This window comes from Protobothrops mucrosquamatus, unplaced genomic scaffold, assembly GCF_001527695.2.
Source record: "Protobothrops mucrosquamatus isolate PMUCROS unplaced genomic scaffold, P.Mucros_1.0 scaffold240, whole genome shotgun sequence".
In the NCBI taxonomy this organism is placed as follows: domain Eukaryota; kingdom Metazoa; phylum Chordata; class Lepidosauria; order Squamata; family Viperidae; genus Protobothrops; species Protobothrops mucrosquamatus.
Window position 1 is genome coordinate 105,579 of NW_015386590.1, and position 24,697 is coordinate 130,275.

Sequence of the window (24,697 nt, forward strand, 5' to 3'; positions counted from 1 at the left end):
CTTTCTAATAAGAACAATATTTTGGGCAAAGATACAATTCTTCATTGATTTATTGATTATGTGTCATTAGGTTGATGCTGATCTTAGCAATCATATAGATAGATATTCTTCAAGATAATATGCATTACACATTTCTCAAGAGAGCTAGGTTTTACCGTAATGTGTCCATAATATATTTTGAGATACTTATTTGTCTTTGAGTATCTTGGGAACTCTGGATTGATTTGTTCAATGATCTTGGTTTTTTTTTTTTGGCTATAAATGGTATTCTCAGGAATCTTTTCCAACATAAAATCTGCCTCTCCCACCACTCCCTTGCACTCTCATCCATTTTCACTATCCTCCACTGGACCTCTTGTGCAACTTCTTGCATACACTCACTGACCAGGACTGTGTCTTTTGTGTAGGCTCTTCGAATTTCTCCTCTCATTTACTCCTTGCACCTCCCCAACCCAGGCTGCACATCTCATATACCTATTGCCAGGGCTTTTTTGCTCATAGAACGCCCAGAATGGAGTTCCAGCACCTTTTTGGGATGGAACCTTGTAGGGTAGGCAAGGCGGGTTATATGATGTGTGTGAATTCCGGCACCTTTTTTTTTTTTTTTTTTTTTAGAAAAAAAGCACTGCCTATTGCACTCCACACCATGCCTCTCACACACTTTTCATTTTAAAGCATGAAGAGCTTTAGTTCTAGTTTGCAACAAGACTGGTTCTTCTAGTTTACTCTCAACTACACAAGAAATATCCCAAGATCTAATAAATTGTCATGGAAACCTCTTTTCTAAGACATTATAGCCGATCTAAATCATAAAGACTAGATTAGACTAGACTAGACTAGACTAGACTAGTTTATTGGCCAAGTGTGATTGGACACCTAAGGAATTTGTCTCCAGTGCGTAAGTTCACAGTGTATATATAAACAGCAAGTAATAGGTCATGGGTCATATATGATGATAGATGGGCAACTATGGAGGGAGGGTGGAAAGCCAAAGTGGGTAAAAAAACAATATGAATATCCTGGCAGTAATACATAATATTGGTAATATGTCACTACATGCATGTTGTTCTTTTAGTACCATTGCTGTTTGTTGTAGAAGCCACTGTAAGGTAGTATACCTCCTTATTCAGACTTTTCCCACTTGCTTGGAAAATTTCATTGCTAGCTTTTTGTAACCACAAGGACTAGAAAAAGTGATATATCATCAGTCAAAATTATTGGTTTCTGAATAACAGTCATTATTAGGTATTAACAATATTTTACCTTTTCAATCTTTATATAATTTACCATATAAATGCACTGTCCCTTTCTGCTTATAGGAACACTATTTTTATGTGTAGGTCTTCTGATGGAGGAAAATTCCCATTCATCCTCCCACTTAATAGAGTTATGGAAGGACTATGAATAAAGATGTGGCAGTAAGCACTCCAAATGTTGAATATACTATAAAGTACTTTCATTGTTCACAAAAGTACCATGTTGTGAAAGATTATTTTTGCTTTAAATTGGTGGTTTTGCTTTTCAGAATTGCTGTTACTGCTTTAATTTTACCTATGTTGACATCTTGCAGGCACAATAAGCCAGATAGGATCTAAAAACTGTCAACGGGTTTAATTCCTCTGTCAAGATAAAGCTTTACAACCTTTCCTGAAGCACTGTATAAAAAAAGTTCTCCCCTACATATATTAAATCAACTATTTACCAATTTGTAGATGCTCACAAAAGCAAGATAAGCAAGTGAATTAGGGAGACTAGTAATAAGAACACTTACAGTTCCAGAGAATGTAAGAAGGAATTGTCCTAGAAGTTGAATTTTATCTATTTTTCTTAGGAAAATTAGGTCCATGTTATCCTATGCCAATTCTTTCAGGTCTTGTTAAAATGACCTTGAAATTTTTTATTGATAGCTTTTTAAAGATGTTTTATTCCTGCCTTTATAATTTTTAGAAATAATTCAAAATGGTGAAGATATCCAACATGCCTCCTATTTTCTTCACAACAGACCTTTGTGGAGAGCTGGATTGAGAAAGAGTGACTGGCTCAAGGTCACCAAGCAAACTTTCATGCCTAAAGCAAGGTTTGAACTCACAATCTCCTGGGGGTTTTTAATGGATGCCTTAACAATTGGATCAAACTGGCTGTTCTATTAAATATGACAACATATAAAATTCACATCAAAGGAAACTGATTCTATAAATACCATGCTTTTATACCATTGCCTAGTAAATTTTTTTTTATGGAGTATCTTCACAGAAGAACATTCCTCACTTGAGTCATTTTGATATTTTTTTTAACAAAATGAAATAAAAAGTAAAAATAATAAAAAGTGCATAGCAAGCTATAAGCCCATAGGTTTTACTAATATTTAAAGACGAGACCATTACTACAAATCAAAGGATATAAATAACACACATGTGAATGGAATCTGGATATTTTATAATAAAAACTCTTCCAAATAATGGGATTTTTTTTTGAAAGAAAGGAAGTAATGCATTTAATTGAAAAGATCTAAAAGTTTAGATTTGAGATGGAGTGAAAGTTTCTGAACTTTTGCATGAGAGGATGCATTGGAAGAGGGGACATTGTACTCCCAAATATGTTGCTTCTATTGTGTCATTGTTCTCAATAAAAGTAATGTCAGCAGGGCAGTGTGATACAAAATGACAAAATGTAATAGGAATACTATATTATAAAATGTGTTTCTACATTAAGTTAGAAAAGGACGTTGTGTAATTGTCTTTACATGAGGCAGTTACACCATCCATACACTTCAGTTTGTGGTAAATGTTGTCTTTATCTTAAATAAGAACAAGGAAAGCTTTACATTCCACTGTTTTGAATACTGGTAGAAAATGAAAGATTTCTTTCATAGATGTCTGTTATAAGCCACAATAACATTAAAATGCTGATTTGTTCCTCATGACATCACAGCACAAAAGATGTGATTGTGTGTTCTGCACAGTTGCATTATGTTGTCTGACAGAAATAAATAAATCACCCCCTTTTTGTTGGTGGTTTTTTTCCCCTTTTTACTAAAAATGCATAGGGCCCACCATTCTCCTTTTTCCTTCAGTAATGATTTCTGTATTTTTCTAAAAATAATAGTAAACTTTGAGTAACATCAGAAAAGATAAAATTTGCTAGTCCTCAGTGCTCACATTCTATTCACTTTAAGTTGAGTTACGTTGTGCTGGCTGTAAATGGAGCCAAGCTCTAAATAGTATCTGAACTCTGACTAAGGGGAAGCTTTAAAGTTACTTCAGTCAGCCTGATCTCAAGTGAGCTAAGAACCTGGAGAGTTAAATCAAGTCACAACATATGGAGAAAGACATTGAAAATGCAGTTGAGGAATGCAAAGGCCTGTTTATCTCCCTCAGAATTCTTAGTGGGGCAACTTCATTGAGATTGCCTGAACATAAATTGTACCTGTACAAAATCAATTAATTAATCAGAGGAAAGCTAAATAACTAAACAATCCTTTAGCCCAACTGACAGCCCTACTCTAAAAAGGACATTTATTTGTATGTATGTGTGCATTAGTAATCAGCCAAGCATATAATTCTTCCTATCTACCCTGAACTAGCTATTGATTTTCTGCTCCATATGTAATGCCCTTAAAAAAAGGAGACTTTTTCCTGTTGCAAAGCATTCTTAGTTGACCTGGTGCAAGTACTTCTATGCAGAGAGCCCAAACTGTGCCCCCAAAGACATTGCCAACCCTCATCTAGTCAGTTGAAACATGACAGCTAAATTTCAATGCTTAATATGATAGAAGGAGAAGATCATTAATTACACAAGTGGTAATGATATCATTGATTTGTTTTACAACATCTTTAAATGAAATTGTGTTCATTTCCTGGGGCTTGTATCTCATAAACACAGGTAGGAAAAGGCGAGGCTGTGATCCATGATTGATTCTTTACTGTCAATTTGCATGAAAAGTGGTAATAAAAGTGTGATTTAAAAAGCAATTGAGGTTTTATTTTTTTAAAAAAAACCTTTTTTGGGGAGGCCAATTGAACTTTGGAATACATGTGTACAGAAATGTATAATTAAAGGAAGCTTTAATCATATCTTTCTCTTTTCCCTAGTAATGTAAATTTTAAGGCTATGCATGCTTTGAAAATGATTTAGAAACCTTTTGGAAGCTCAAGAACACACTGTGCCAGTCAGCACACATGTCTTTTTTTTTGAGGCATCTGTGTGAGCCTGATAAGATTTCAAATGACCAAACAGAGAAAGAGAAAAACAAAAGAAGGAAAGAGAAAACAGACTAGAGAAAGATGAATAAAACACATACATAGGCCAACAGATTGTCTGACTTCAACAAACAGAAATTATGTATGTATGTATGTATACACGCACACACACACTCACATACACACACTGAAATGTTATTTGCACTGAGAAGTGTAGCCAGATGTTAGCCAAGAGAAAAAAGAATAGTTAAGACTGATGGGGTGGAAGTACCAGCAGGCCACATAGCAGATATAGACCATCTTCAAATACCTTGGAATCCCAAAATATGTTGGTATCCTTCAAATACCAAAGAATGCCAAATACTTTGATATCTCACAGGGGAACCACAATGAGAAGGGCAATGAAGTTAGCAACATTCAACTATCAACAAAGGATAAGCAAGTCCTGAAGTGTCAGCTCAGTGGGAACAACAAGTTCCATGCCATTGACATGTATGCCCTGCCAGTCATCAGATTCCCTGTCAGTATAGTGAACTGGCCAAAAGAGGACATGGAGGCTGCTGGTGTGAAAACCTAGAGGTTCCTCACAAGATACAGAATATCCACCCCTGGTCTAATACTCAGAAAGTGTATATCAGTCAGAAAGAAAGTGGATAGGATCTTGTGAAACCCAGAGCATCTGAAAGATGGCACCAAAAGATGAGCTGTTAAAAAAAATGCCGGAAGCAGCAGCCGCCATGGGTTAAAGATCAAGCAGAGGATGTACCATGAAAATGCATGAGATGTAGAGACACTGGCTAACATGGGAAATCCTATCAGTGGCTGGAAAGGGCTGGACTGAACACTGATCATAGCAGCACAAGAACTAGCATCAGATCCATAGAAGCAGGGGTCTATTTTACTGTATTTTACTGTAGTTAGCATTATCTTGCTATGTAAAATAGGATTCAATTTTTATTTATTTACTGCAATGAAATAATTTTACAGCTTAGATTAAATTATCTAGTACATTAAATATCTATGGTATAATATTAATAACATACAATAAATCTGGAAAAATGTCTGTGAATTATCTAGGAGAACCTGCTAATTGTATAACTGAGGGGTCAAAAGCAGGTTCTTCTAGGTCTAGGACATCTATGTCAGGCAGTCTGAGATGGGTTGAAGGTCATCCTCGTCTGGGTCTAGGACTTCAAAGGTCAAAATTGTCATTTGAATTGGACTTGGAAGCTAATAGAAAGCTAATGCAAGGGCCAAAACACCGGTGTAATGTGTTTAGGCCAGCAAGTATTTTCCAGGCTATTGCATTTTGGATTAGCTCAAACTTTTAGAAGGTAATCCCAGGTAGAGTGTATTACAGATGTAATTACAGGAGTGTCTTTCCCACCTGAAATCAACTTCTCCACTCCGCTGATGATTTCTCACTGAAGTATGGGAGTCTGAGGCCTAAACACACTGTGTTTGTAAAGTAATTAGAATAGTAACCCTGTTTTGGGGGGATTACATCCTTCTAGCTTCTTCAATTATAGATTTCCAAAAATTGTCTAAAGCAGAACTTTTGTGTAACATGTTTGAAAATTATGATCATGGTGTTTAGTTTATGGTTCTATTTTGAACTTTAAATTATTAATTTCATTTTTCATTTTTAAGGACACACATAATTTTATATGTGTGATTATATTACTGATAACTTCTGAAAGCTGTTGTGTATTGCCATGAAACCAAATGAACTACATCTATTTTCCTTTAATCAGAACACCGGTGAAGCAAAATAATTGTTACAATTGAGATTACTGAAACATAACTTAATTTTTAAAAATAATAAATTTATTTTTATAATTGAGACGGAGCATGCTGTCACAGTTAATCAGACATGATAATATTGCTGTATTACCTGTCCTGCTTTTGCATTCTCGCAAACAAAAGTTTCATAGAACTTGGCAAACTCTGGAGCATGATCATTTATATCTAAAATCCGAATGAAGATGGGAGTCTGAGTACTTTGCTTTGGATTGCCTGTAACAAAACGGACAAAATGGAATTTGACCATAATATTGTATCACTTCTTTTTCTAAGATTCAACGATAACTGTCAGTGCCTATGTTGTAAGCATGGCACAACTCAAAATATGCTTTAGAAATGTCATTCTGAAATTATTTATATAATACCAATTTTTTAAAAAAAAATGTATTCCAAGAATTAGGAGCACTTTCATGGCCATCTACAGAGGAATACAGAGGAGCAAATAACGAAATACAAATTCATGGCATTTTGACACAAACTCCATTTTTCTTGAATCATGAGTTTCATGCAGGTAGGTAGGGGGCAGAGCTTGCATTGTGATACCATAATGTTGCTCTGTCATTTTGTCAAAAGCTCCATTTGCTACAGTTGCCTGTGGGGACTTCAAAATATTTATTTGGCAGAAGGAGAAAGTATATAGATTCAGTGCAATCCTATATATCTCAATTTCTGCTTTCAACTGAATGTCTTGCCAACTACATTTCTTTTTAGTGTACATAGGACTAAAGATAATAAAACCTTTGCTTTGGCCTTGGCTGTCAAGGGCTCTGTGCAGTTAAGACATTCTTAAAGTTATCCCACCAAAACTGTTTTGACTGTGGCAATATAGAAACTTAATACATTAATAAATGCCCATATTAAAGCTGAAATCCAACACACTTTCCCATTGAATATATAGGATTTCCCCCCCCAATAAATTTGTATAGGGACTAGTCCAGGGGTAGGCAACCTTGGCTCTTTTAGGACTCGTGGACTTCAACTCCCAGAATTCCTGAGCCAGCCAAGCTGGCTCAGGAATTGTGGTAGTTGAAGTCCACGAGTCCTAAAAGAGCCAAGGTTGACTACCCCTGGACTAGGCTTTGTCATTGCTTTTTAGAAATTATCTCTAAGTGCAGCAGTCCCAAGCTTTCACTCTCATACACTAGAGAGAGCCTATTAACTTTCATGCAAACATGCAAGAAAAGAATTAATGCTCAGCACGGCAGATGTACTTTGCAAATAAACGATCACTTTGTTCAATCTTCAGTATTTTCAGTTCATACGAGTAAAGTTCCGGCGTGAAACTGTGGGCAGTTGCTTATAATAAGTCAGAGAAACTGTCTGTTCAATTTAAAACTGATGGGTGGGGCATTGTGGCATGATGTTGAGAAACCAGGCAAAATTGCTCACCATCTTTGCCACAATAATTTGGTCAAGCAAAATAGTTATGTGTTTTCTATTTAGCATTGCCCAGTAAAAGATAGGTTAAAACAATTTCAAGCTAGTTTAAACCTATTACTTATTTTCTCACTAGATCTCGTGGGTGTATCATGTATTCTTATTTTTTTAAAAAACCATTTTCAGGATTATTAGGAAATATTACAGTGTAAACTAAAAAAACAAACAAATCTGGTATATCTTGAAGAAGAAAAAAAAACTATGCAAAATATAAAGGATTTGTTTTCCATAGGTCTGGGCTGCCATCTAGTTGTAGCTTGGATTTTTGAAAGCCATATTTGGTAGCCTTAAAAATGTTTATTTTCTATTTTCATTTGCATTTAAAATGCACTGATATCTTATTTCATACAAATTTTACTATAAAGGAATTTATAAAAATATGTAAGTATAATTACATTGGGGTCTTGTGCAAGCAAAAATAGTGGAACACACATTTGGTTGCTGGGTATAAAGTCATGTGTCGTGAATAAAAATGCATGAATAAAATTTCAGCTTTCAACATATGATTTCCTCATCTTCCTTTCAAACTGACTTTATAGTATACATACAACCTACTAATTTCAGTTGCAACCACAGTGAGGTTATGCCATGGGGCCGCTTCTCGATCGAGGGTCTTGGAAACAAATATGGAACCATTTCCTGAGTAGATGTTGAATATTCGGTCGAAATCAGTGTGGCGATCCAAAGAATATCTACCAAATGATAAAACAAATCTTACTATCTTCTATTACAACACTCTTTTGATTTTTGTTGTTTTAAGAAAGGCTTAAGATGCTGTACAGCTACAAAAGTTCATGCATTTAATAGTAGAGTGTTAGGGATTGTTCCCTTTTTTATTTCAAGAAATATAATGTACTTATTGATTGATTTGCAGAAAATTATTTACTACTCAAATGGCTCTTGGCATTTTTCCTGGAACAAACAGAAAATAGAAGAAAATGCAAAGAGATAGAAGAAAAGTCAACGTAAATGCATCTGATACTTTTTTTCATGCATTAGTTAAATTGACACTTCCACAGAATAGCACAAAAGAAAGAACTCAAGCATTTCAAAAAACCTAAGTCATTCTGTTGTATCTGTACTCTTACATAGCCATGTCAGAATACCACATGTATATGCAACGTTGTTATGGATACTAGTTTTGTTACTGCCATTAGATGTCAGAAGTGTGCCAGTGTCTAGCTTAAGAAATATGCTTGTATTTTTCATAAATCTTTTTTCTTATTCTGATTTACTTCCCAAATAGCTATAAGGGCAAGATACAAAAACAGTAAAAAGATGTGTTCAAAGAAGCAATTCTGGTGACCGGAATTTCTACTATAATTACTTCTAAATTCTGAAGAACCAAACTATAATTCATTTGCATGGGGAGGAGCTCAGTTTTAATGGGGAATTTCCTGAGGTTTTGAGAACCCAGACAGGAAAATTGTGCACTTGGTTTTTTTTTTAAAATGCATTTGCCTAAGTTGTTTTTTTATTTGCAATGTTTATTTTCCATCTTTCAGTAAGCAAACTATGAATTAATGGGTCACATTTGGGGTAGATTAAAACAATGCACATTACCCTACAAAATAAAGTAGTTCTTGTCTAAAATGTGATTGATAAGAAATCAATATATACACAATATATACACAAATCAATATATACACAACGTATATATATACCACTTATGGTTGTCATTTTTTTAAATACATTCCCGAGCCTTATGCACTTTGAAGACTAATTTTAAAAGATGAAACTTTTAAAATATTACAGTTAACATTTCTTGAAAATAATTGGACAGTATTTTGCAGCATTATAAGAAATTACATATTTATATAGCAATTGTATACAACACAACATACTTTAAAGAAGAAATCTAACCCTACATACTCACACAGCAACATACCTATGTATCATATATGATATGAGAAAAAAATAAAACAAAACTCATATTCAAATATCTAGGCAGCAGAAAAGATTTTAAAAAGATGACTGATAACAAATTAAAAATTAAACAAAACTAAAATTTGTTTATATACACACAAAACCCCACACTAATTATATCCAATGTTAAGAAAAAAAAAGAACAAAAAACAGGCTATTAAAATGATATAGGCTTTTCTCCATTTCATCAATATGATTCCTCTTTGGACATATAGATCACATAGACTCATTACATGCATTCCCATACATATATGGTACACTGCCATTTAACAGATACACAACATTCAGGTAGTTCTCAATTTATACCATTGGTTTAGCAACCATTTTGAAGTTACAACAGCATTGAAAAAGAGACTTCTGGCTCGTCCTTGCACTTATAACCATTGCAGTAATCAAAATTTGGGCACTTGGCAATTGGCATGTATTTATGATGTATGCCATGTCCCAGGAACATAAGATCACCATTTGCAACCTTCCCAGTTGACTTCCAACAAGCACAGGAAGAAGCCAGATTTGCTTAATGATGCACATTTCACTTAGCAACCACAGTGATTTGCCTAACAACCATGGGGGAAAAAAACCACCCCATAAAATTGGGGGCAACTTATTTAAGAATTGCTTTGCAGAGCAATGAAAATTCTGGTCCAAATAGTGGTGATGTCATATTATGTTTAATCAGTTTTAGGAATATCTAGTAGACCTAAAGGACATTGAGATCCACAATATTACCCTTCACATTACTATCCACATTACTGGTCTATGGTGTGTACTTCCATTAAATATAATTATGATTCATTATGAAATATTGCAGGATATTCATTTTCAATCCAAGAGCTCTTCTACTCTACCCCAAATTAAACAGAGATAGATAGATTACCCACCACTGGCATCAGATTGGCTCATAAACAAAATGAGACATCATTTTTAAACAGGCTAGAGCATTGATGGTGATGAGATTCCTAATTTCCAGAGGGGCATTGGGGAAAAGAGTCTACTTTTCATGAATGAAACTATTTTACCTTATTCAGTCTAAAGAGTCTTATGTGGGTATGTGTATTTTTACCACCAATCATCCTCACAGATTACAGCTGACAGTCGGGACTATGAAGCATCTTAGACAGCTAAAAGCCTTGGGCTCTCTGAAGAAAACTGGTTGAATGTCACAATTAGAAAATGTCATGAGAGCAGTTTGGAAATCACTGAGTCACAGCTATAAATATTGCTCCTGCAAGACTTTTTAGGCCTGATGGGCTTGTGGTGGTAGCAAGATGAAAATTCTTCTTTGCTTTGTATTTAACCTAGGCAGAGCTAAATGCAGTTAAATACTAGCCATATTTTGGTGGCAATTAACCTTGTCTTAGAACCTGGATTCAGACTGAGCCTTGTCATATCTAAAATCAGCACTTAGACCAGGCATCTCAAACTGCCGGCCCAAGGGCTGGATGCATCATACTGAAACCGTGTCCACCCCATTGCTGGCAATGGGGAAAAAGTCGTGATACGTCGTGCGACATCACGTGACGTCGTGAGTTTGACATGCCTGACTTAGACAAACCACAACCCATGCTATCAAAGGCAAAAACTGGGAGATTGTTCTTTTTTCTGGTCAGAATCCTAATATTGATAAAAAAAATCCAGAACTATGGGCTCTAGGACAACTCAGCATGGCCAACTAACCACGGCCAACTCGCCACCACCAACTGGCCACAGTTAAATCGCTGCAGCCAACTCACTGCAGGACAACTTGCTGTGGCCAACTTACCACAGGACAACCCATTGCAGGACGAGAGTTACATTAATATCAAAGAAATGGTAGAATAGAATCATTAAAGAAAGAATGCAAAAGGAGGGACAAAATGAAATGTGAATGACAAAAACCAAAATATTATTTTAATTATTTAAATACTTAAATTGAATTGTTGAATTGTCCCCCAGTGACTTGTCCCGCAGTGAGTTGGACATGATGAGTTGTCCTGCATCAAGTTGGCCGTGGCAAGTTGGCAGTGTTTAGTTGGCTAAGTTGTCCCATTCTGAGTCTCTTGTGATTTTTTTTTTTTTGCACATCAGAAATTTCACAGAGTAAGATATCATTCGCAAACTCATCACAAGGAGCCTTGACATATCAAAAGTGCAAAGAAATAGAAGCACATGTAGCAGGAAAAAAAATGAAAATCTCTGCACCCTCTTCCACCTTGAGAGAATAAATTAGGTACAAAAATAAATTTTTAAACATGCTGTGGATGAGGAAAATAAACCAAAGCCTCTTTTGCAACGAAACTATAAAAATAATTGACAGAACTTTCATGTGTTCCACCCTACCAGTGTTTTCATCACCAAACCCTGGGTAGGAGGGGATGGATTCAAATTTGATACACAGTTGTCTATTTTCAAAATTGACATTTTTTGCTTTACCTATAGCTAGTAGGGGAATGGGGAAAACAACAACCATCAACTTTTTTTATTATTATTATTATACCATATCTTTTTCTCTTTTAATTTTTGTTTTTAACTACACAGGCTACCCAGAGTCATTTCAGAGTTGAACAGTCCTTAAATCTAAGAAACAGATAAATAATAATAAATTATCCAATCAGTGTTATGCTTCACAAAGTGGAATTTTAAAAAAAAATCATTTCAATTCCTCCATCCCAAACCGAAACAAAATAAATTGCTAATGCCTTCCTTCATACTTTTCAGTGCGTGTGCATGTGTGCATTTATTCTGATAGATGGAATAAAATCTGAGTGTATACTGTGAAGTGAAGCTATATTATTACAAAAATGCAGAAAAAAAGTGATAAAAATCTTCCATAGATTTTCTGGTTGTCTTGCCACCATTTCTCTGATGCATTTAAAGGACCCTGTGAAGTCTTATTGCCCTGAAAACTCATCTGTTCCATGCGGCCGGCCTGGCGTAGTTTTGATTGGGTTTTGTTAGGGGTTTTATATTTTAGAGCAGGCTTTTATGTAATATTTACTGTGATTTTTATTATTGCCTGTTCACTGCCCTGAGTCCCGTAAGGGAGATAGGGCGGTATATAAATTTAAATAATAAATAAATAAATAAATATTAAACACAAAAGTTGCTAAACTCTGAAGCACATTATAGGCAAGATCACATACTTTCAATGTAGCCTTTTTTAATAATCATGGAAGATAACTTACTTGATTAGGTTCCTTGTTGCATCTGGATCCTGGGCTATCACTTGCCCAATGATACTGCCTTCCCTGACATCTTCATCTACTTCTATTAAATTAGATGGCAAATTAAAAACAGGTGGCTCATCTACATCTTCCACATAAACTTTAACCAAAGCTGAGTCTCTAAATGGTCCCAGGTAGAAAAATCGTGGGTCAGGATGAGTGTTAGTGGCTTCCACTTTGAGGTTATATTGATTCTTCTTTTCAAAATCCAATTGCTTGTATCCAAATAGGGAAGGTAAAGAAGAGAGAAAAGGAGAAAAAACAACATAAGCACTTTTTGTTAAAAAAAAAAAAAAAGGATTAAGCATTTTTGGAAAACCTGTCTTCTGCTGCAGTTCTATGGTTAGCATTGCAATGCTCCAAATTAAAGTCAATTTAAAATTATCCCAAATCTCACAGCATCAATAATTTCACCATTTCTAGCAATCTGACAGTAACTGTCATGAATGTCAGATTAAATAAATTATCTTAAGAGATTTCAAGCAGTGATTGTTGCAACTCATTGTTGGAATGTATTCTATGCAACAACTGCAGTAGTATTCAGCCAGTAGATGGCAGTATTTCCAAGTTTGGATCTATGGTATATACTCTATACTCTTTTGTTCTAGGTAAAGTTTCCTGTTTCCTGTTACAGTTATATAATTGAGCAGTAAAGCACATGGTGACTGTACTCTTTGCTCTATATGGTGCTTTATATAAACAGAATTTCTAACAGTGACATATGAGATCTTGAGAAAAGGAAGATTGTGGAAATCTTGTAAGGTTTAATGAACCATGAAAAAAACCACATTTGTTTAAACACAAAAACTTAGGAAGCGTAAATTAGTACTTGAAAATGACCTCTGTTATATATATTTGTCTGTTCCACTGAACTCAATGAGTTTTACTTAGGATTATATTTTTAATACCTTTTTGAAATACTTATGGTTATATTTTTTGTATCATTTACCTTCCATCATTTTAATGATTTTTTAAAATGATTTTAATGGAATCCTTTTAGCATTCTGCAAGTGCTTTTCCAGATTTTTTTTAAAACAACTTGATAAATACTTGGTATAATTTAAACATCCAGTATTTTAGTACTCTTTTATTTTTAGTGAATGTCAATATGGTTAGAAAAATAATTTGAAAAATTCATTTGAAAAATTGCTCCTTTGAATAAGGAAATACTTAAAGAGTTTTAGTAAAAAAAAACATGGGAAATAAAACTCTTACAAATTAACATTCCATTTCATCAATGGGTTTTTCTATTATTGGCAGCTAATACTATTAAAAAAAGAGGTCATGCCTCAAATTTCTAAGCAGAGAAGTGAATCATATTCTATTTTCAGACAAGAAGTGTTGGCTCATGTACAGACCAAATTTCAAAGGTCTTGTCTTTCAAGAGTCAGTATGAATCAGTGAGATAACACACCATAGAAAGTTTTTACATATACATGAGCATCCTAAGTTCATATCCAATTTGTATAATTATTTCAACAATCAGTTCCACTGAAAGCAACAGAAGAGAGTTTGTGATAGATGGGCCTTGCATTTACAACTTTGAAAAAATGCAGTTTCTTTATCTATTGAACTTTGTCTGTTGCAGTGCTATATCATTCTGGGTTTGCTCTATCAATCAATACAAATCAGTGTTTCATTTCAAAAGTGCTGAAACATGCTACATTTGGCATGAAACATTAGGTTCAATCTGCATCTCACTAAGATCAATGGTTAAATTGCTGTTGGTTTGGGTGAATCAGAATTACACTTTTTTTCCAAATAGAGGACCCCTTCAAAAATGAGTGCTAAATATAGGTCAGCCAGAAATTGTTCTTCTTTGGTATAAATCTTTCAAAACTCATTTCAAATTAATCTCGACTCAGCAGTTTCTCTAAGGATATACTGCAATATAAATAACAGACTTTTTTAAACAAGCTTAAATTTAAAAATCAAATCACTAGATGCTGAAGAGTATGTGTTAGTAGATAGGTGAAATATGGGCAACAGTATATTGGCTTTCATGGTTAACTATCATAGCTCATGTTGAATAAGACAAACATCTTGTAGCTGATTGTGGGATATATAAATTAAATGCATGTAGTCATGCTTGGGGTAAATCTGGACTTTGTTTAATAAATCATACTGGCTACAATGGACTGAGATTTGAAAATATTACCCTTCTGTTAGCAGGAAATGTGTCATATAATACAGGTACGACTAAGGACAATACTTCTAAAAAGTTTTATGTGAAAGCCTTGATTGATCAAAGTCATGATGGGCAATAGAAGTCAATATCCACAGGCCATTTAGTGATGGCTATGTCATAAGGAAGACTATGACTTGGAATATAAAAGGAATAAATGGTAAACTGATGGATGCGCTAAAAAAAGATAATAGAAAAGTTTTATGATACTGAACCCAAGAAAATGGAAACATAAAACAGACTGGAATTGAACTGGTTGAATTTTCTGGAATGAAACTGATAAATCATAGCATGGAAATGAAGATGTAGGTTAAATTTGGAAGAAACAATTTAGAAAGTAGGAGCTGTTACCAAATAGATTATTGTGTGTGCATGTGAAAAATAGGAAACCTTAGGTTAGTGATATTTGTATATTACATTACAAATAATGGTAATAATGTAAAAAGCAGGGACAATTTGGAGAAGGGAAACTGAGCAACATTCTAAATTAATGCAGTACGGGAAGAAAATATTCTGTTTGGTGGCAAAAAAAGGCTGGCTGGGATGAGGCAAGACAATGTAGAAAAAGTGAATGGGTCATTTGAAGAACCAAGAATGTATCAGGATACTGACTTCTTGCCAATTAACTGCTTCAAAGGAATGGTTGCAAATTAAAAGCTGACTGATTGGTTTATAAGAAAGACTGAGAGAATTATTGAAGGTTACAAGAATGGTGAGAAATGCTGAATATAAGACAGATCACTGTTCAGTAAGGCCAAAAATAAATCCTGAGGAGAAGAAGTGGAAATGGAAACAAGTGAAGTAAACTGGAGTGATAATGGGATTTGGGTACCTAAGAAATATGTGTAAGGGAACAAGAAGACTAATCAAGAATGACTGGGCACTGAATGAATGTGGTACTGTATAGAAAAGGAAATAATCCATTGGGATTATTTGGTCATGTCAAGAAAAGGAATGAGGATGTAAGTTCAAAACAAATTTATGAAGAAAGAGTCAATGGGTTAAAAGAACTAGTGGTTGAATTGCAGATACCCTAAAAAAGAAAGAAATGGAAAATTTAAAGAAAAATAAATCAGGGAACTCCAATGCTGAACCTTGAACCCAGCTCTCCTTGGGCCTAGCCTAATACATTAACAGTATCTTTGCACATAGCTACAAAATCTTTTACCAACCACAACAGTTGGATTTCCTCTGCCTTTTATCTCACTGTGAATAAACAAAATAGGCTACATATGCCAAGGGTGCTAGTCAAAGTTTTATTGAAGCATATTCCTGCAAGAGCTACTGTCAGGGCAATCACTGGTTGTGCAGAAGTGCCCAAAGTTTGTGCATGCAAATGTTATCTGTGTTGCTTCTTTGGGATGAGATAATGAATCGAGATAAATTTTGAATTCCGATGAAAATAAAAATGATTTCTTTCAGCTGACCTATGGACTGAATTAGTGTCTCAGGGTCATTTGTAGCTAATGAAAATTAGGTTCAGTGTAAATCATGATTTCTGTTGCCGGCTTCTTTGAATTAACCACACTTTAATAAGAAATAGTCAATCTAATTCCTTGCAGATATTTTGGACATTAACTTACATCAGTCTGTTGATTATTACTAATAGCAAGGAACTGTGAGAGACCAAAATATCAGGAAGACAGATTGCCTACCTCTACTTTAAATTATCTTGAAGCCTACCTTAGTTAAAATGACAAATTGTAGGAAATTAAAAATGGAAAAGGCTCCACCGATATAAATCTGCCCCTCCACAAAAGATCTGATGAAGATAAAAAGGATAATTTTCTCTACTAAAATTATCTATTCAGGCTTTTTGTTGAGGGACCTAAATCATATGAAAGACATGATTGAAACTAAAATTATATGAAGAGAGAAAGCTCTCATACTGTTCTCATGCTGTTATAATGCTATTATGGTTTGTTATACTGCAGTACTCTCCTGATTAATAATATGAGAGAGATGGGTAAAGACGTTATGTCAACAACAACACAATATTCTGTTAATAAACTCTTTCATAGTTCTTATTTTTCTCAATCTATCCTAGGAGTAATATCAATTTTGGACTACTACTGAAGCTGTTCCCGAACTGTACTAACTTCACAGAAGAAAATGTCCAGAGTTTATAGTATTTATATAATTTTATTCACAAACACACATATATACACCACCCCAGGTGCATATTGTGTCCCTTCACTACCCTTTGACACTATAACTACAGGATGTATTTGCAGATCAGCATGCAGACTGATTTTCTCTCTTTTTAAAGATGATTTCTGGGCAGAGACCATCTGCTACTGGTGGATGGGCCATCAAGAGATATGTGAAGCAGATGCCTAGAGCCAGTAACTCCTTATTGGAACTCTAATTTATCCAATAAATTTCTTGGCCTGCAACTGATTTCCCCATTTACTTTAATAGAGCTGACATAATGTATGGAGGACACTATAAAAAGATATCTCAAACAGTCACGACTTTTCAGATTCTATCATAATAATACCTCGAGTGGAAGCTTCAGAACCCAAGTACTCCTGATAAGAATTTCTGTTTTTGTTTATATAGAACTCAGTGAAATAAGTGCTATAAGCCCTGGTATAAAGGGGGGGGGAGAGATACCCAGTAAGGCTCTCTGGATAAAGACCTCACTAGAAACCAGAATTCTTTTGCCTCCTATTCTTTTGCCTCCTATGCCACATAGACATTTGGCTATTTCCAGCCTTTGGGAGGGAAATGTAGACTTCAGCTAGTAGTCAGTCAGCTTGCAAAGCAAAATGGGACAACTCACTACAGCCAACTCGTTGTGGCCAACTCATCACAGCCTACTTGCCACGGCCAACTCACTGCAGCAAACTCACCACAATCAAGTCACTGCAGGACAACTGACTGCAGAATAATTTAACAATTCAATTATTTTAAATAAATAAATAAATAAATAAATAAATAAATAAATAAATAAATAAATAAATAAATAAATAAATAAATAAATAAATAAATAAATAAATAAATAAATAAATAAATAAATAAATAAATAATAAATATTTCAAAATATTTCATTATTTGCGTCTTTTCTTTAATGATTCTATTCCACCATTTTGTTGATATTAGTATAACTCTTGTCCTGAGGCGAGTTGTCCTGTCACGAGTTGGCCATGGAGAGTTGTGTCTTGGCGAGCTGGCCGTGACAAGTTGACCATGTCGAGTTGTCCCACAGCAACTTGGCTGTGGCGAGTTGGCCATGGTAAATTGTCATAGACTCCTTGCCAAGTACTTTAACCTCTCTTACATGTTCAATAGAACTTTCACATTTATACTTCTAAAGCTAAATGCCAACAAATTTCAATGCATCTGACAAGTTAAAACAGTTAAAAATACGGAAGGAAGGAAGGAAGGAAGGAAGGAAGGAAGGAAGGAAGGAAGGAAGGAAGGAAGGAAGGAAGGAAGGTTTGAAGCTTAACACCTGCTAGTTTCTCTGCAGTTGACCTTTCATGAAATCTGATCCATCCTCCAGCTTCAAAGGGAAATCTAAAACCTGAAGTGCCAAGTCCAATAAAAGACAGAGAGGAAAATAAACCTTTTTCATTGTTAAAATCCCTTCTTGTGTGTCCTTGTCAGTGATGATATCAAACATGTCAGATCCATCGCCGGCAGCAATGCTGTACTCAATCGCAGCATTTTCACCCACATCGGGGTCATTGGCTTTTATTCTGCCAAGCGAAGTCCCAAGTGGTGCAGACTCTAGAGAGCTGAACTGATATGTGCCTGGAAAAAAAAAATTAAAAGCATAAGCACGTATGTGTGTGTGTGTGTGTGTGTGTACCTGTACACCTAGGTATTCAACTACATAAATAATTTCAAAAATTCAACGGAAACAAGTTCCTCAGCTGCTCAATGAATATAAGAAAACAACCAGCAAATTTGAGCACAGAGCTAATATTGGTGAAACAAAAGTTATAAAAGAAAATAGAATGCTGACGGAGTGCAATCTTCTTTGATTTGTTACCTGTAAATTTCAAATTATAGGTATAAAGAGTAGATACTTGGTAGCACTAATGGTCCAATCCAGTGTCAGAATTCTTACCCTGGAAAGTATACAGGTGTATCTATTGAAATATAATTTCTAAAATCAATGTGTATTATTTTTTCTAGTTTAGAACAGATTGTAAAGTAGTCAGTCTTGGGATAAAAATGTCACCGAAAAATTTGCCTGAAGCTAAAATTGAAATGACTCTAGAGGGTTGTTGAGGCATGACATCTGCTATAATTTTCACAGCAAGTTTCAAAGAATTTTAATAAGACTGGCACATTTGGAGGGAGGACAATTTGAGGGTAAAACTAATATTCAACTCAATTGTATGCTGGCACCCAATCGCTTCCTATAGCAATTAAATAATAAACAAATAAACAAATAACTGTATTGTAGATATTGTAATATTTAATGAGCAAGCTGTCATGTTGAAGACCTTAAAGAAAGGTTGGTAGCGTCTAGATGAAGTTGGAGCTTCTTGAAAAACCAAGCAGGATAAAATCTGGCTATTGCTTAGAATCTCAGTGTTTCTCAACCTTGACAATTTTAAGGCATGTGGACTTCAACTCCCAGAATTCCACAGCCAGCATTGCTGGCTGTGGAATTCTGGGAGTTGAAGTCCACACACCTTAAAATTGTCAAGGTTGAGAAACACTGGCTTAGATGAAATACTGTCAAGATATACTATGGGTGTAAGCAAGGCAAGGCAAGGGGTTAAAAAATATGGAAGAAGATGTCAATGGTAAACCACTTCTGTATTATGACCTAGTATGGATTAAAGTGAAAAGAGTTAAATTTCCAAGTCATCCCAAATTAATTCTCTGTCTGTAAAACTCTAAAGTAGAGGAACTCTTTCCTCTTGTTTTAGGATGCTTCTTTTTTTGGAAAACAATAATTATATTTCTTAATGAAGTTAAAAGGTTGGCTTGCTTGCTAATATTGGCTAATGGGAGCTCTTGCTTATTTTAAATAGCTAATATTAATTACATGCAAGAATAGAATAAATTGAACTGCACATTTTAACTGGATGGTTAATTACTGTATAGCATAATAGCATCATAAGGAAAGTATCTTGAGGATACTTCTGGGTTGAAAGGTGACATTAAAAAAATAAGTGACTAACTAAAGCTATTTATAAATAAAGTTATTTATTTTAGTTTTTACACAGATTTATAGAGATGCTTTGTCAAATGTGACTGGTGAATAGATACAGTAATACTTACTTCTTAAATTAATAGGTTCATTTGAAAGAAGATTTTCAAGATCCCGACATAGAAGCTGGACCCTTTTAGAAAGTGATTACTTCCTTGTGATATTGGGATAAAGGACTAGTGCTTGCGTGGAAATTCATTACAGGCAGTCCTTAATTTATGACTGGTCACTTAATAAACATTTTAAATCACAACAGAGTTAAGAACAAGTTACCCATCCTCAAATTATGACTGCTGTACATCCTCAAGCTTGCATGATCACATTTTGGGTGCTTGACAACCAGTTCATATTTACAATTGGTTGCAGCCTCCCACGGTCATGTGATTATGTTCTCCACCAAAAAAAAAAACCCACTCCCAAAACAATTTAAATTTATGACCACAGTCTGTTTTATGAGCAACTGGAGACTTTGATCCACAATACAGATAGTAAACTCTGCATTTGTTGTCATAAAAGAAAAATAATTCTCAATGATAAAGGAAGATTCTTGTATCCAACATGACTCATATTGAACCTTTTGGCATTTCTAAGCAGGATTTGGGAAGATTCTCTCTAAACCCTCGACAATTAGTTCTACCAGTGTAAACTATTCTCAGGTAGATGGATCAAAGGTCTGACTTCCTATATCTTGATTATTTTATCCTTTTCATTTAAGAAATTCTGTTAGAGATACACTGAGGCTCCTTCTAAAGCTGCAGCAAAAAAAAAAGTATGTACTGCTTGGACGTAAGACTACAGGAGGCAATAAAGCTTGTTCTATACCATAAGTCTTATATAATTGACTATAGTGGCAAGAGTTGATGGAAGTTTAAATTCTTGGATGGTACCAGCTTGCCTATCTCTGTTTTTGACAATTTCAGGTATTGTGTTCAAAGTCAACAGAAGAAGTAAATTGCTGTGTCTTTTTCCGATTATTAAGAAGCTGTTGAACTGTCATAAAGGGGAGATCCATGAAGAATTTATTGCTCAAGTACTTGAGACCTAAAGTTGTCTCTGGGGTTTGTCTTTAAAACATAGGAAAGACATTTAAAAGTCACCAAAGACTATCTGTTCTCTTGCAGAACAATTTACATTGATGTAATCAGACAGAGACTCATTCTAGACATTAGGTAGAGGAGAACAAAAGTCTGAAAAATTAAAGACTTTGCAGGCTTTAATTATACTGCATATTTTTTATTATTTTTATTGGTCATCCATTATTTTTAAATGTTTCCTCCCACACAATCCACAGAAACACTCACACAATTTTTCTTCTATATCCTAAAGTCTAACAGATGGCTACAGACTTGACTAATTATTTCTGTAGTGACATTCCAGTTTGTAAATGAATGTTCATTTGTACATTGAAATTGTTTTCTTGAAATAAGATTCCCATCACCCACATGCAGCCAAAACTACTATAAGTTTGAATTCTACCACTTTAGTCTGTCACCACATTCTGTCTAACGTCTTGCACCAACTTTATAAAAAAAAGCTTACTCAGAAATAAGTCACCCTGAGTGTAAGCTCAGTGTAATTATACACTGAAATACTGCCAGTTATTTTATCTTATCAAGTACAGCAGAATAATTTAATGAATGCTACAAAAAATAAATAGGAATCCTCAATCTGTATTTTATTACATATATTTGCCCCACAAATTTAATTGAATTCATACTCGCATAGGCAATAAATGACAGATACAATATTGTAATCACCATTCAGGTTTTTGAGTTTGAATGTCAATGGACAAGAGATAAAACTAAAAGAGCCTTAAATCAATGTTGGCAAATACATGCTGGCTTAAAAAAAATCTGATGAAATGTTTATATATGTAAAAGTACAGATTTTTGTCTTTAAGAAAAGTGACTCTTTACTTTCCCTCTCCCCAAAATAAAATGGACAATTTATTCTAAATATCATGCATATTTTATAACAGCATTGAACAAGATAGTATGTATTTATTTAATAAATAAATTTATATACCACCCATTTTGTTGTTTCAGGTGACTCTAGGTGGACTATAATATAATAAAAATAGAGACATTATAAATATGTATGGGGAAAATAACTCTTTAGGGGAGAGGTGTCAAACTGTCGGCCCGCATCATGCGGAGGCCACGCCCACCCCAGCTGCAGCAATGTGAAAAAAGTCGCAATCAGTGGTGGGATTCAAATATGTGAACAACCAGTTCTCTGTGTGGATGCTGCTTCCAGAAGTCCATTCTGGACCAGGGCAACCAAAAATTAGCTACCGGTTCTGCCAAAGTGGTGCGAACCGGCTGAATTCCACCACTGGTCACGATATGTCATGACATGTCATGTGACACAGCAAGTTTGACACCTGTGCTTTAGGGCATTATTTCTCAATTTTGGCAACTTTAAGATGTGTGGATTACAATTCCCAGAATTCCCAGCCAGCATGCTGGCTGCGGAATTCTGGGGACTGAAGTCCAGACATTTTAAAGTTGCCATGGTTGAGAAACACTGCTTTTGGAAAAGATTAAGTTAGGATATAAGATACCATTTACCTGTCTTAGTATATCAGAAATGCACTAGGAAACAAAGTCTGTTGTCAGCATTTTGTTGTTACAGAAGCAAATGGCCATTTTCCAGATAATCACATATATACATTGCCTCTGTTGTTCACTACAATATTCCCAATTTCTGGTCACTTATACTTTTTGCAGCTGGTAGATGCCAAAGTCATTTGCATAAAGAAATTTACTGACCAGTTACTTTATAGGGGAGGGGCGGGGAACTATCATATCTGCAAAGATGTCACTTCACAAAAGACACAAATTCACATCATTTGTATCATGGCATCACATCAGAAAATCAAAATGAAAGTTCATTTTTTCCCATGGTGATCAAGGTCACATCAACAATAAGGAAATTTGAAGACTTCCGGTGGCAGGCGATTTCGTTGGTCGCAGCTGTTTGCTGCCTCCCGCCTGTTTTGCGTAAAAGCCGGTTTGACAGCCAGCACCAGCTGTCAAACGGCTTGATACCTTTCCCCTGGGCATAAGGGGATAGGTGAGCTGCCCGGGGTAGGAGTTGAGTTCCCGAGTCGTCCTATATGGACGATGTAGGTGAGAACTCCTCCGGAGCCCCGAGGATTCTCCGCGATCCAGGACGCCTTCGCTTCGGCGAAGCTAGAAGCCGCCGCCACCGCTGCAACTTGAAGTTAATTGTGAGTTTTACTTGTAAGCAGACGAACCAACTTTGGAAGCTTGCTTTTTATTTTGGACTTTACTAACTTGTATAACAAGTTTCTCCCCGTACGTGTGTTGGAATGAGGAAAAGTGAAACTAAAATGGCGATGGATTGATACTTTTCAGCAAGAAGTGAAAGTGATTTCCGGTTTGAAATTTTTGCTACTTTGAATCTGCGTATTATTTGTTTCGGCTGAACTGCTCAAATTTACTGCTAATATGGTTCTGAGAAAAATTGTGCCTTTAACTTTGAGACCGTTTACATCCCTGATGTCTCAGACATCTCAATCAACCTCTGAAATTCTCCACTTGTCACCCCCGTTATCTTTTTCACCTCCATCGCCTCTTGTTAGAGAGCTGCAGAACTTGGTCTCCGCAATGACTGAGATGTTTCAATCGTTTGATGTTAAATTTCAAAATAGATGTGATCAAGTGATGCAACAACAACAGGACTTATTACAACAACAAGATTTATCACAGAAACAGGAGGATTTTTGCTTGAACGCTACAACTGCTTCTCAAGATCTGGTTGAACAAGTGGGTGCGGTGGTAGCTGATGAAAGTTATTCACACCCTGAAGGGGCCATATTAGAACCTTACATTGACTTTTTAAAAACGAATAAAATTGTGGAACAAGGAATAATAGAAGAGAGACTGAGTAACCCTGAACAGGCTTTTATATATCAAGATATACAATTTGAAGAGTCAGAGCAACCTAACTGTGAACTTATGCTGGGAGTAAATGTGGAAACTATTAGGCAAACTAATTTTATACAAAGCTACTTGGACTTATTTCAACTGCTAAAAACAATGAAGATTGATATCCAGATTATATTGGCAGAAAGGGGAGCAAATTTTGCTCAGTTTGAAGTGATTAAGTTTTGTAACCAAATCTTGAGGTTTGATAATCGAAACGCTTTAATATGGGAATTAACTTGGTATAGAAAGAAAGCTAGAGTCAGATATAAATATGACATTAAATGTTATTTGATGGGTTAAAAATGTCTTAAAGGTTTTTTTCTGATTTAATAACGAAGGAAGACTATTATAAATATGATAATGTTGTAATAATTGAATTTGTTTGATTTAATTATGAATGGATGGGAATTAAGGTCCTAAAGGTTCCTTTTTTTTATTTAATAATGGTTGAAGGAGGTGGACTTATTGTTAATGTTACATTTGATAAACAATTGAATGATAACTAAGTAATTGAAGTTGTAAACCTTATCAAGGGTTCAAAATGATTTCTCATAGGTGCAGCTTGATGAAATGACAGAATTTACTTGTTAACTTTATGGAAGAGGGGAATTTTTTCTTTTTTTTTATCTTGCTGAAATGGTTAAGATTTTGGGTACCTGAAGAATTAATTAAATGAATAATTTTTATTAAAAGGAAGACTATTATAAATATAATAATGTTGTAATAATTGAACTTGTTTGACTTAACTATGAATGGATGGGAATTAAGGTCCCAAAGGTTCTTTTTTTGATTTAATAATGGTTGAAGGAGGTGGA

The 24,697-nt window shown here is 35.0% G+C and overlaps 1 protein-coding gene across 2 annotated transcripts in view; it reads right to left on the reverse strand.

The window, feature by feature from the left end:
• Positions 1–24,697, reverse strand: part of CDH9 (cadherin 9) — a 99,838-nt gene that overhangs the window by 11,026 nt on the left and 64,115 nt on the right. For both annotated transcript variants that reach the window (XM_015814349.1, XM_029283819.1), the window contains 4 exons: positions 18,325–18,512; positions 12,530–12,783; positions 7,995–8,131; positions 6,094–6,215 (listed from right to left, as the gene is read on the reverse strand). In XM_015814349.1, coding sequence (XP_015669835.1) covers positions 6,094–6,215; positions 7,995–8,131; positions 12,530–12,783; positions 18,325–18,512 — 701 coding nt within the window. The remainder of the gene's footprint in view (positions 1–6,093; positions 6,216–7,994; positions 8,132–12,529; positions 12,784–18,324; positions 18,513–24,697) is intronic.